This window comes from Oncorhynchus mykiss, chromosome 7 (assembly GCF_057628025.1).
Source record: "Oncorhynchus mykiss isolate SJ-2025 chromosome 7, ASM5762802v1, whole genome shotgun sequence".
NCBI classification, from domain to species: domain Eukaryota; kingdom Metazoa; phylum Chordata; class Actinopteri; order Salmoniformes; family Salmonidae; genus Oncorhynchus; species Oncorhynchus mykiss.
Window position 1 is genome coordinate 74997061 of NC_143028.1, and position 14660 is coordinate 75011720.

At 40.9% G+C, this 14660-nt stretch overlaps 1 protein-coding gene across 2 annotated transcripts in view; it reads right to left on the bottom strand.

Moving 5' to 3' along the window:
• LOC110528589 (protein phosphatase 1 regulatory subunit 1A) overlaps positions 1–14660 on the bottom strand; it is a 53539-nt gene that overhangs the window by 18191 nt on the left and 20688 nt on the right. For both annotated transcript variants that reach the window (XM_021610718.3, XM_021610719.3), the window contains exon 2: positions 5648–5708. In XM_021610718.3, coding sequence (XP_021466393.2) covers positions 5648–5708 — 61 coding nt within the window. The remainder of the gene's footprint in view (positions 1–5647; positions 5709–14660) is intronic.

The following is a 14660-nucleotide window of genomic DNA, read 5'->3' on the forward strand; positions in this document are numbered from 1 at the left end:
ACAGCTGTCTATCGTTGTCTCTGATTGGGAACCATACTTAGGTAGCCCTTTTTCCCTCCTTTCGTTGTGGGAAGTTGTCTTTGTTTGTGGCACTATAGCCCTTAAGCTTCATGGTCGTTTTGTATGGTTTATTGTTTTGTTGGCGTAATTTTAAATAAAATAAAAATTTACCCTCACCATGCTGCGCTTTGGTCCAGTTCTTTCGACGGCCGTGACAATTATAGCCTATAAGTATTATCTTTCTTACTATAGCCTATAGGATGTCATCTTTATTCATGTATAGGGTGTACTCTCTCTCTCTCTCTCTCTCGACAGGCATCCAGCTACAGCTCACTCTGATACAGATATCAGTGGAGTGTGTGTGTGTGTGTGTGTGTGTGTGTGTGTGTGTGAAATAATGAAATACTTACACATAATATAGTTTGTATCAGTAAGACAGTCAACATTACCATTATGTCACTCCAAAGATCTAATAGATGGGAAAACAGAGGGGAGTGGGGAATTGCTGATAAAAAGGACCATTATTTGTATGTGTGTGTAGTACGGAACTGTTATTTTTCTTCAGGGAGAATATCAGAGACTCAGTTAATCTCCTGTGAATCTCTTGTTGAGAGAAAGATCCCTAAGATCAAAGACAGAAAAGAGAGTTTATATGTAGTCTATAAATACCTATCACAATGACTTAGCAACATTACCTATACCACACACACACACACACACACACACACACACACACACACACACACACACACACACACACACACACACACACACACACACACCAGGGAGGAGAGAGAGAGAGAGAGAGAGAGAGAGAGAGAGAGAGATTTTGTGAGTGAGTATTGTTTACTGTTAAAAAAGTATTGAAATTTAGAGATGGAGAGAGAGAGGTGTCCCACTCTCTTATGACACCGGGGAGAAGAGAGAGACAAAGACAGAGACAGACAGAGAGAGTTGGAGAGAGAGAGAGACAGAGAGAGGAGAGGTATCCCACAAGGAAGGAGAGAGAGAGGAGAGGAAACGAGAGATGGTATCCCACAGAGAGAAGAGAGAGAGACGTTTAGTTCCAAATATCAGGAAGGACAGGAGCCATATAAGGATAAGGGGGTTAGTTCCGATGGTAAGGAAGGACAGAAGGACAGATGGACAAGAGCCAGATGGGGTTAGGGAACCTAGATCCAGTAGTCATGAATGATAGAAAGCACCAAGTGGGAGCACGGACATACTACATTATTGATATAGAAATGACATGCTGTATATACCGTAAGTATGACACAGATCTAACCATGGCAACCTGGACATCGTATGTCACTATGTAGGAGTAAAAAGGTAGGAAGGTTGTAATATAAAGGAAGGAGGGTAGGGTAGGGGAGGTATAATATAAAGGGAGGAGGGTAGGGGAGGTATAATATAAAGGTAGGAGGGTAGGGGAGGTATAATATAAAGGGAGGAGGGTAGGGGAGGTATAATATAAAGGTAGGAGGGTAGGGGAGGTATAATATAAAGGGAGGAGGGTAGGGGAGGTATAATATAAAGGTAGGAGGGTAGGGTAGGGGAGGTATAATATAAAGGGAGGAGGGTAGGGGAGGTATAATATAAAGGAAGGAGGGTAGGGGAGGTATAATATAAAGGGAGGAGGGTAGGGGAGGTATAATATAAAGGAAGGAGGGTAGGGGAGGTATAATATAAAGGTAGGAGGGTAGGGGAGGTATAATATAAAGGTAGGAGGGTAGGGGAGGTATAATATAAAGGTAGGAGGGTAGGGGAGGTACAATATAAAGGTAGGAGGATAGGGTAGGGGAGGTATAATATAAAGGGAGGAGGGTAGGGGAGGTATAATATAAAGGGAGGAGGGTAGGGGAGGTATAATATAAAGGTAGGAGGGTAGGGGAGGTATAATATAAAGGTAGGAGGGTAGGTGAGGTATAATATAAAGGTAGGAGGGTAGGTGAGGTATAATATAAAGGAAGGAGGGTAGGGGAGGTATGATATAAAGGTAGGAGGGTAGGGGAGGTATAATATAAAGGTAGGAGGGTAGGTGAGGTATAATATAAAGGTAGGAGGGTAGGTGAGGTATAATATAAAGGTAGGAGGGTAGGTGAGGTATAATATAAAGGTAGGAGGGTAGGGGAGGTATAATATAAAGGAAGGAGGGTAGGGGAGGTATAATATAAAGGTAGGAGGGGAGGGGAGGTATAATATAAAGGGAGGAGGGTAGGGGAGGTATAATATAAAGGGAGGAGGGTAGGGGAGGTATAATATAAAGGTAGGAGGGTAGGGGAGGTATAATATAAAGGAAGGAGGGTAGGGGAGGTATGATATAAAGTTAGGAGGGTAGGGTAGGTATGATATAAAGGTAGGAGGGTAGGGGAGGTATAATATAAAGGAAGGAGGGTAGGGGAGGTATGATATAAAGTTAGGAGGGTAGGGTAGGGGAGGTATAATATAAAGGTAGGATGGTAGGGGAGGTATAATATAAAGGTAGGAGGGTAGGGGAGGTATAATATAAAGGGAGGAGGGTAGGGGAGGTATAATATAAAGGGAGGAGGGTAGGGGAGGTATAATATAAAGGAAGGAGGGTAAGGGAGGTATAATATAAAGGGAGGAGGGTAGGGGAGGTATAATATAAAGGTAGGAGGGTAGGGGAGGTATAATATAAAGGAAGGAGGGTAAGGGAGGTATAATATAAAGGTAGGAGGGTAGGGGAGGTATAATATAAAGGGAGGAGGGTAGGGGAGGTATAATATAAAGGTAGGAGGGTAGGGTAGGGGAGGTATAATATAAAGGTAGGAGGGTAGGGTAGGGGAGGTATAATATAAAGGGGGGAGGGTAGGGGAGGTATAATATAAAGGAAGGAGGGTAAGGGAGGTATAATATAAAGGTAGGAGGGTAGGGGAGGTATAATATAAAGGGAGGAGGGTAGGGGAGGTATAATATAAAGGTAGGAGGGTAGGGGAGGTATAACATAAAGGTAGGAGGGTAAGGGAGGTATAATATAAAGGGAGGAGGGTAGGGGAGGTATAATATAAAGGTAGGAGGGTAGGGGAGGTATAATATAAAGGGAGGAGGGTAGGGGAGGTATAATATAAAGGGAGGAGGGTAGGGGAGGTATAATATAAAGGTAGGAGGGTAGGGGAGGTATAATATAAAGGGAGGAGGGTAGGGGAGGTATAATATAAAGGTAGGAGGGTAGGGGAGGTATAATATAAAGGTAGGATGGTAGGGGAGGTATAATATAAAGGGAGGAGGGTAGGGGAGGTATAATATAAAGGGAGGAGGGTAGGGGAGGTATAATATAAAGGAAGGAGGGTAGGTGAGGTATAATATAAAGGAAGGAGGGTAGGGGAGGTATAATATAAAGGGAGGAGGGTAGGGGAGGTATAATATAAAGGGAGGAGGTTAGGGGAGGTATAATATGAAGGTAGGAGGGTAGGGGAGGTATAATATAAAGGGAGGAGGGTAGGGGAGGTATAATATAAAGGGAGGAGGGTAGGGTAGGGGAGGTATAATATAAAGGTAGGAGGGTAGGGGAGGTATAATATAAAGGTAGGAGGGTAGGGGAGGTATAATATAAAGGGAGGAGGGTAGGGGAGGTATAATATGAAGGTAGGAGGGTAGGGGAGGTATAATATAAAGGGAGGAGGGTAGGGGAGGTATAATATAAAGGAAGGAGGGTAGGGGAGGTATAATATAAAGGTAGGAGGGTAGGGTAGGGGAGGTATAATATAAAGGGAGGAGGGTAGGGGAGGTATAATATAAAGGGAGGAGGGTAGGGTAGGTATAATATAAAGGAAGGAGGGTAGGGGAGGTATAATATAAAGGTAGGAGGGTAGGGGAGGTATAATATAAAGGTAGGAGGGTAGGGGAGGTATAATATAAAGATAGGAGGGTAGGGGAGGTATAATATAAAGGGAGGAGGGTAGGGGAGGTATAATATAAAGGTAGGAGGGTAGGGGAGGTATAATATAAAGGGAGGAGGGTAGGGGAGGTATAATATAAAGGAAGGAGGGTAGGGGAGGTATAATATAAAGGTAGGAGGGTAGGGGAGGTATAATATAAAGGTAGGAGGGTAGGGGAGGTATAATATAAAGGTAGGAGGGTAGGGGAGGTATAATATAAAGGAAGGAGGGTAGGGGAGGTATAATATAAAGGGAGGAGGGTAGGGGAGGTATAATATAAAGGGAGGAGGGTAGGGGAGGTATAATATAAAGGTAGGAGTGTAGGGTAGGGGAGGTATAATATAAAGGGAGGAGGGTAGGGGAGGTATAATATAAAGGGAGGAGGGTAGGGGAGGTATAATATAAAGGAAGGAGGGTAGGGGAGGTATAATATAAAGGTAGGAGGGTAGGGGAGGTATAATATAAAGGTAGGAGGGTAGGGGAGGTATAATATAAAGGAAGGAGGGTAGGGGAGGTATAATATAAAGGAAGGAGGGTAGGGGAGGTATAATATAAAGGGAGGAGGGTAGGGGAGGTATAATATAAAGGGAGGAGGGTAGGGGAGGTATAATATAAAGGTAGGACTGTAGGGTAGGGGAGGTATAATATAAAGGGAGGAGGGTAGGGGAGGTATAATATAAAGGGAGGAGGGTAGGGGAGGTATAATATAAAGGAAGGAGGGTAGGGGAGGTATAATATAAAGGTAGGAGGGTAGGGGAGGTATAATATAAAGGTAGGAGGGTAGCGGAGGTATAATATAAAGGAAGGAGGGTAGGGGAGGTATAATATAAAGGGAGGAGGGTAGGGGAGGTATAATATAAAGGTAGGAGGGTAGGGGAGGTATAATATAAAGGTAGGAGGGTAGGGGAGGTATAATATAAAGGAAGGAGGGTAGGGGAGGTATAATATAAAGGGAGGAGGGTAGGGGAGGTATAATATAAAGGAAGGAGGGTAGGGGAGGTATAATATAAAGGGAGGAGGGTAGGGGAGGTATAATATAAAGGAAGGAGGGTAGGGGAGGTATAATATAAAGGGAGGAGGGTAGGGGAGGTATAATATAAAGGAAGGAGGGTAGGGGAGGTATAATATAAAGGTAGGAGGGTAGGGGAGGTATAATATAAAGGAAGGAGGGTAGGGGAGGTGTAATATAAAGGTAGGAGGGTAGGGGAGGTATAATATAAAGGTAGGAGGGTAGGGGAGGTATAATATAAAGGAAGGAGGGTAGGGGAGGTATAATATAAAGGTAGGAGGGTAGGGGAGATATAATATAAAGGGAGGAGGGTAGGGGAGGTATAATATAAAGGAAGGAGGGTAGGGGAGGTATAATATAAAGGTAGGAGGGTAGGGGAGGTATAATATAAAGGTAGGAGGGTAGGGGAGGTATAATATAAAGGGAGGAGGGTAGGGGAGGTATAATATAAAGGGAGGAGGGTAGGGGAGGTATAATATAACTAGATTATAATACATAATAAATTGCTTCACTGTGTGTCCGCCTCTGCATTGCTGCTCTATGGAGTTTTACGCTGAGTCCTTTTTACTTTGTGATTACTGCTAATGTTAAAGGGCTTTATAAAATACGTTTGATTGATTGATCTGCTGCCAGCGGACCATTCGACTGAAGAAGGACAGAAGACACATTTCAGTTCTACACAAAAATGGACACTAGAGTAGGCCCATGTATTAAAGTGAATAAGATGCTATTTAATTACCTGGAGAAGACTGGTCACTGGAAGCCACCAGAGTAGCAGGGGTGGGCCGACGTCTTCTGATCTGGAGAGAAACAGACAGAACTGACATCAGTATTCAAGAAATCGAAAAAAAAGTAAATTAAGAAACCAAGAAAAACACAAGATTTTGTGGTGGTGGTGTTTGCTTAGAGATAGAATTCAGATGTGTGGTGGGGTTAAAAAAAAAAAAAAAAAAAAGAGTCCAACAACAGTATTGCACCCACACAAACAGCTGACCTCATCTTCAACTCCCTCAGTTGCACAGACACACACACTTACACACACACCAGCAGTTCTGAGCTGTAGCTGACAGCCTTGCTGAGTAAGGACGAAAGACAAGTGAGGTCCAATCCTACTGTTGTTTCTAAATGCTGAAATCTGCAATTACAAAACAGTCTAGTTGGCTTTCTGTTTACAGTATCCCACACACTGTTATTTATGTGTATATTGTACTGGAGTGACTAAAACAGTGAGCACCATAATGATCATTTTAGAGGCAGAGTTAGGAGAGTGTCACACCCTGACCATGTTTTGCTTTGTATGTTGCTATGTTTTGGTTTGTCAGGGTGTGAGCTGAGTGGGCATTCTATGTTACATGTCTAGTTTGTCTAGTTCTATGTTTGGCCTGATATGGTTCTCAATCAGAGGCAGGTGTTTGTCATTGTCTCTGATTGGGAACCATATTTAGGTAGCCTGTTTGGTGTTGGGTTTTGTGGGTGATTGTCCTTAGTGTCCTGATGTCCTTGTTCTGTGTTGGTTTACACAAGTATAGGCTGTTTCGGTTTTCGTTCCGTTTATTGTTTTGGCAGTGTTTGTGTTTAGTGTGTTGCTTCATTAAACATGAATCGTAATCTACACGCCGCATTTTGGTCCGACTCTCCTTCACAACAAGAGAACCGTGACAGAGAGCTTCTTCACCTGCTGTTTATCACTATTTTTCTCTGATTTAAGTATAGCCTATATGTAAGGAAGACAAGATGGAATTCATAGAACAACACAGTAGCAAAACTCCTAACCCAACCTCGGTTGGCATGCGAAACAGTCTACACGCAGAAACATGAAACGGAGGCTGAGTTCACACAGGCAGCCCAATCCTGATGTTTTTATTGGCGAAAGAGCTGATCCGATTGGGTCAAAAGACCAATTAGTGGGAAAAGATCATAATTGGGGCAGCCTGTGTAAACACAGCCTCTGAAAACCTTTGAAATGCACATGTTACTACTGAAGAAAATGCTTACCTAATGAGAGTCTTGCTCTGCTTTCTTAGTTAACGATAAGGGTTTATTTAATAGGGACTCATTATGGGAGTCAATGTCATCTCCTTGATGACGTACTGCTCACTAGTCAATGTTATCTCCTTGATGACACACTGTTGCTCACTAGCCAATGTTATCTCCTTTGTAATACACTGCTCATTAGTCAATGTTACCTCCTTGATGACAGACTGTTGCTCACTAGCCAATGTTATCTCCTTCATAATACACTGCTCATTAGTCAATGTTATCACCTTGAATGACACACTGCTCATTAGTCAACGTTATGTAATTGAATGACACACTCATGCTCACTAGTCAATGTTATCTCTTTGATGACGCACTGCTCATTAGTCAACGTTATCTCATTGAATGACACACTGCTCATTAGTCAACGTTATCTCTTTGAATGACACACTGCTCATTAGTCAACGTTATCTCCTTGAATGACACTGCTCATTAGTCAATGTTATCTCCTTGAATGACACTGCTCATTAGTCAATGTTATCTCCTTTAATGACACACTGCTCATTAGTCAATGTTATCTCTTTGATGATGCACTGCTCATTAGTCAACGTTATCTCCTTGAATGACACACTGCTCATTAGTCAACGTTATCTCCTTTAATGACACACTGCTCATTAGTCAATGTTATCTCTTTGATGATGCACTGCTCATTAGTCAATGTTATCTCCTTGAATGACACACTCCTGCTCAGTAGTCAATGTTTGTTTTTGCACCAAAGAAAACAAGTGATAAACAACAACACATTTAAACGATGTGCAGGTGTGGTTGGAAGCCCAAGGGCTGAAATGAAAACCACACCACAAACAAGGTTTGTAACAAAACTTACTATTTAAAAATATATAAATTAATTGATCAGTAAAAATGGTTTGTTTAAATGTGTGTGCACATGTGTGCATGTGAATGTGTGAGAGAGAGTGAGGCTATATGGAGGAGATTACTGAGTAGTTTGGTTCATCAGACTGACCTCCAGTTTTCTCTTGACGTTATTGAGGGAGATACCTCAACATTATCTCCTTGATGACACACTGCTAATTGGGTATGCAGACCGAAAGAGGATTCATTCCCATTCTCACACAGCCAGAGAAAGACTGTGTATAAGAAGCAACATTTGTCTTTCTTTTGGTCTATATTTCACACCAGAGACTATGAAAGCATATTTGGGTCCTTGAAAAGTGCAGTATTAAACCCATGTCTTATTATTGCTGTTAGAAGTGTCCCACTGGGGCCCACTCGGGCCACACTGGTTGATTGTGTGGTCAGTGTTGTTTTCACTTTTACAGGAACATTGCTCACCTCATATCCTGTCTTTCGAGGATATTAAAAAGGTTTCTTTCTTTTGTTTGCTTGTGTCAATACCTTTTCATGTTCACCCACCTCGTAGCTGAAGAGCCACTCCAGTACCGCTCTCCTCAGGTTTCCCTCCAGCCCTCCAACCCTCCCCCTATTCCTACTCATTTTATTTATATTTATCCAGCATGTGTGTGTGTGTGTGTGTGTGTGTGTGTGTGTGTGTGTTTGTGTGTGTGTGTGTGTGTGTGTGTGTTTATAGCGTGTGCACTGTGTGATTATATTTACCTGTGTGTGCGTGTTCCCTTGCATTTGTGTTTGCGTGTGTGTGTGTGTGTGTGTGTGTGTGTGTGTGTGTACCATATCTTATGCTACACACACACATTATTTCATACTTACTATACCATACCGCGATACCTTACCATATCTTACCATACCCTACCATACCATACCTCAATACCATACCATATCTTACCATACCCTACCATACCTCAATACCACAACATACCTCAATACCATAACATATCTTACCATACCCTACCATACCATACCTCAATACCATACCATATCTTACCATACCCTACCATACCATACCTCAATACCATACCATGTCTTACCGTACCATACCATACCTCAATACCATACCATATCTTACCATACCATACCTCAATACCACACCATATCTTACCATACCCTACCATACCATACCGCAATACCATACCATATCTTACCATACCCTACCATACCATACCATACCATACCTCAATACCAATACCTATCTTACCATGCTATACCTCATTATCATACCATACCATACCATATCTTACCATACCTTACCATACCATACCTCAATACCAATACCATATCTTACCATACCATACCTCAACACCATACCATATCTTATCATACTATACCTCAACACCATACCATATCTTACCATACCTCAATACCATACCATATCTTACCATACAATACCTCAGTCACCAGTATACTTTTATTTACAAAGCCATTTGGGGTTAACTACCATTTTATTTGAGATTTGAAATCTCTTTTTCAAAAGCGTCCTGGCCAAGATAGGCAGCACCAAGTCATTACACAATTACAGACAGACAACATGAAAAACTACAAGTAATCTAGTAAAAACCATAGAATTCACAGGAGTATAAAACACAATTATAAAACAGAAAATTAAAATCATAGAATTCACAGGAGTATAAAACACAATTATAAAACAGCAAATTAAAACCATAGAATTCACAGGAGTATAAAACACAATTATAAAACAGAAAATTAAAAACATAGAATTCACAGGAGTATAAAACACAATTATAAAACAGCAAATTAAAACCATAGAATTCACAGGAGTATAAAACACAATTATAAAACAGAAAATTAAAAACATAGAATTCACAGGAGTATAAAACACAATTATAGAACAGAAAATTAAAAACATAGAATTCACAGGAGTATAAAACACAATTATAAAACAGAAAATTAAAAACATAGAATTCACAAGAGTACAACAAAATGATAAAACAGCAAATTAAAAACATTGACAGGTCAGGGAATCAGTCTCAAGATCATTCATAAATGATTTATAAATACCAATCGAGGCAAGTTCTTCCAGTTTAAAAGTATTTTGTTGATGAGTACATAAAAACCCATTTACCAAATTCAAGCATTCATAAATAAAATATCCCCATAGTCTAGTAAAGGCATAAATGTAGCTGATACAAGGCTCCTCTGGCTTCAAAATAAAAACAGGTCTTATTCCTAAAATAAAATGCCAATTTCAGCTTCAATTGTTTTGTAAATTGTTGAATATGCAATTTAAAATAGAGGCCGACATCAATTAAAATTCCAAGATATTTATATGAGGTTACAGTCTCAATCTCATTGCCCTGACAGGTAATAATAGGTGAAAAGTTCAGAGGTCTATTTCTTGCTTTAGAAAACACCATTAGTTTAGTTTTGTCAGTATTGAGGATAAGCTTCAATTGACACAAGGTATGTTGAACAGTATAAAAAGCAGTTTGTAAGTTCTGGAAAGCTTTTGTAAGAGACGAGGCACAACAGTAAATAACAGTACTATCAGACAGATAGTTAGCAAACCATGTAACTGCATGTTCCGAAAGACCTACACACGACAATCTCTGCCTTAGTATAGCATGATCAACTGTATCAAAAGCCTTAGAGAGATCAATAAAAAGTGAGACAGTGCTGTTTTTTGTCAAGTGCTTCAGTGATATCATTTAAAACCTTCATGGCTGCTGTAATTGTGCTATGCTTCTTCCTGAAGCCTGATTGGTACATTGATAAAATAGAGTTAGTATATAAAAACTCTTTTAGCTGTTCACTCACAAGGGTTTCGAGTATTTTCACCAGGGGTGACAGCTTTGAGATTGGCCTATAATTATTTAAAATAGTTGAAACTACTTTTAAAAGTAGTCGGACAAAATTCTTTGGAATTTCATTACATTCGAGGATTAGATTGAACAGAAATGTAAGTGGTTCATGAAATCAGCTGCCAAATTTAAAAAGCAGGGATCCAAAAGATCAGGACCTGCAGGCTTTCTCTGATCTAAGGATTTCAGTGCTTTATGTACCACCTGCACTGATAATGGCAGAAAGCTAAAAGTTTGACCAGCTCTCACTGGTTCATCCACACGGGGTTGTACAGAGACAGAGGACACTGAATCAAAAAGCCTACCAGATGATACAAAGTGCTCATTGAAACAATTCAGCATTTCAGTTTTGTCATATATAGCAACAAAGTCCTTCAATACACATGACAGTAATTCATTAACATTACTGATACCAGACATAGACTTAATAGCCTTCCAAAACTTTCTAGGGTCATTCAGGTTATCAGTGGTAACAGACATAAAATATTCAGACTTGGCCTTCCTGAGAAGAGAAGAACACTTGTTTTGTAGCAGCCTAAAAAATAAGCCAATCAGCAACATAACATGATTGCCTTGCTTTAGCCCAGGCTAGATTACGTCCGTGAATAATACAAGACAGCTCAGAAGAAAATGGATTATCCCGCCCATTAACCCTGAACCTGTGGAATGGGGCATGTTTGTTTACTATTTGGGAAAAAACCATCATGAAAGAATTTCCAGGCAGTTTCCACATCAGGGCTAAACTCAATCTGCTCCAGTCAAAATAAAACAAATCATGAAGGAAAGTCTGCTCATTAAAACTGTTCAAATGTCTCTTACGTATAAAACGTGGGTTTGTCTTTGGAACCTTTCTAACAGCAACAACAGCACAATGGTCACTTAAATCATTACAAAAAACATAAACCGCAGAATATTTATGTGGAACATTTGTCAATATCAAATCAAACAGGGGCTATTTTGGGGGGCATTTAAGTTTTGGGCGAGTGGGTGAGTTAATCAACTAGGTAAGATTCATAGAATTACAAACATATTTAAATCATCAGACACTGGCTTTAACCAACACCAGTTGAGATCACCAATCAATGTAACGGTTTTCCTTAGGTGAAGGAGAAGCGGACCAAAATGCAGCATGGTTGTTATTCATGTTTTTTAATGAAGAAAACTATACATGAATAAACTATCAAAACAATAAATGTGAGAAAACCTAAACAGCCCTATCTGGTGACAACAAAGACAGGAACAATCACCCACAAACACACAGTGAAACCCAGGCTACCTAAGTATGATTCTCAATCAGAGACAACTAATGACACCTGCCTCTGATTGAGAACCATACTAGGCCGAAACATAGAAATACCCAAAACCTAGAAAAACAAACATAGACTGCCCACCCAACTCATGCCCTGACCATACGAAATCAATACAAAACAAAGGAAATAAAGGTCAGAACGTGACAATCAAGATCATTTCATTGTAAAGATGTTTAGACATAAGGTTCATCAGAGAAGAAAATACATCACCGAGAGCAGAGGAGGGTCTATAACAGCCAATCACAGTTATAGAGAGCAGAGGAGGGTCTATAACAGCCAATCACAGTTATAGAGAGACCCTTTGAAACCTCAAAATTCAGGTTTCTCAATATTGCAAGAAATTCTAACTGTTTACAAATAGTTTCAGACTTTGACACACTTACAGGGAATTTAGTTTTTACATATTTAGCCACACCCCCACCTTTCTTAACTCGATCAGTACGATAAACATTGTAACCACTTGTACAAATATCCTTATCAAAAACAGACTTGCTGAGCCAGGTTTCAGAAAACACAATTACATCAGCATCAGTTGATTTACCCCAATTCCTAACCCCATCCATTTTTGACAACATGCTGCGTACATTTAAATGAAAAATGCCAAAGCCCGATCTAGATTTAAAATCAGAGGGGGTTTGAAGACATTGAATATCAGGGCCAGGGTTAGGTTGCACGTAACCTGATATCAACAAAAGACCTCTGTTTAATAACCTTGCACGGCTTCTCTTTTTTAAGAGACCTACTGCAAGCGAATTCTACAAGTGAGTTTCTACACAATACAAAACAGTCATTTAAACCCATTAGACTTTGGTAGTGACACAAATTCGTACTGTTCACATCATGCCACAAGTGCATCGGCACTTGGACGAGTGGACCGAGTGAAAAAGAGCGAGTTCCTGCAGACAAAATGTCTAATGGACCGGAGAGCACATTGTCAGATGTACTCACCCAGTGGCAATGTTCGTTTTCAGTGCACAAAACAATACCACAAAAATTTTCATTTTCTCTGATAAATCTAAAAAATAAAGGCCAAGGAAGGTAAGGGGAGAGAGGGGCAGCATGTATGTATGAGTCTGAATGTGAGTGTTTGCGCGTGTGAGTAGATTGGGTGTTGAGGTCGATTGAGAGAACGGGTTGGGGATTTTTGAGCTGCCACTGACAGCCAGGCGAAGAGCAAAAAGGAGCAGCTTGGACAAGACACTCAGCAGACGAAGGAGGAACTCAGGCCAGCTAGAGATAGGGTTACTTTGGTCAACTTCAAGTAATGAAGTGCCGAGTTGATCTTTACACCAGCAAAAACAAATTAGTTTGCACTACACAACCAGGAAGTTACTCAACCATAAATAAATAGGTTATTAGTAGGTTAAAATGTACTAGTCACAGACAAACGACATGACATGCTGCCATCTTGAACACTCGTGGACCACTAAGTAGTCTACTGGAGCAAGGCTCTGGAGCAATGAACCGCCCTTGCTGTCTCTGCCTGGCCGGTTCCCCTCTCTCCACTGGGATTCTCTGCCTCTAACCCTATTACAGGGGCTGAGTCACTGGCTTACTGGTGCTCTTTCATGCCGTCCCTAGGAGGGGTGCGTCACTTGAGTGGGTTGAGTCACTGATGTGATCTCCCTGTCTGGGTTGGCGCCCCCCCCTTGGGTTGTGCGTGGCAGAGATCTTTGTGGGCTATACTCGGCCTTGTCTCAGGATGGTAAGTTGGTGGTTGAAGATATCCCTCTAGTGGTGTGGGGGCTGTGCTTTGGCAAAGTGGGTGGGGTTATATCCTTCCTGTTTGGCCCTGTCCGGGGGTATCTGTCTCATTCTCCAGTATTTATGCTTCAGTAGTTTATGTGTCGGGGGGCTAGGTTCAGTTTGTTATATCTGGAGTACTTCTCCTGTCTTATCCGGTGTCCTGTGTGAATTTAAGTATCCTCTCTCTAATTCTCTCTTTCTCTCTTTCTTTCTCTCTCTCGGAGGACCATGCCTCAGGACTACCTGGCATGATGACTCATTGCTGTCTCCAGTCCAACTGGCCGTGCTGCTGCTCCAGTTTAAACTGTTCTGCCTGCGGCTATGGAATCCTGACCTGTTCACCGGACGTGCTACCTGTCCCTGACCTATTATTTGACCATGCTGGTCATTTATGAACATTTGAACATCTTGGCCATGTTCTGTTATAATCTCCACCCGGCACAGCCAGAAGAGGACTGGCCACCCCTCATAGCCTGGTTCCTCTCTAGGTTTCTTCCTAGGTTTTGGCCTTTCTAGGGAGTTTTTCCTAGCCAACATGCTTCAACACCTGCATTGCTTGCTGTTTGGAGTTTTAGGCTGGGTTTCTGTATAGCACTTTGAGATATCAGCTGATGTACGAAGGGCTATATAAATACATTTGATTTGATTTGATCTTACCATACCATACCTCAATACCATACCATACCTCAATTCCATACCATATCTTACCATGCAATACTTCACAATATTACCATATCTTAACATACCTTACTTCAATATCATACCATATCTTACCATACCATTCCTCAATTCCATACCATACCATATCTTACCATACCATACCGCAATACCATACCATACCATACCATATCTTACCATACTATATCTCAACACCATACCATATCTTACCATACAATACCTCAATGCCATACCTTAATACCATACCATATCTTACCATACTATACGTTAATACCATACTATATCATAT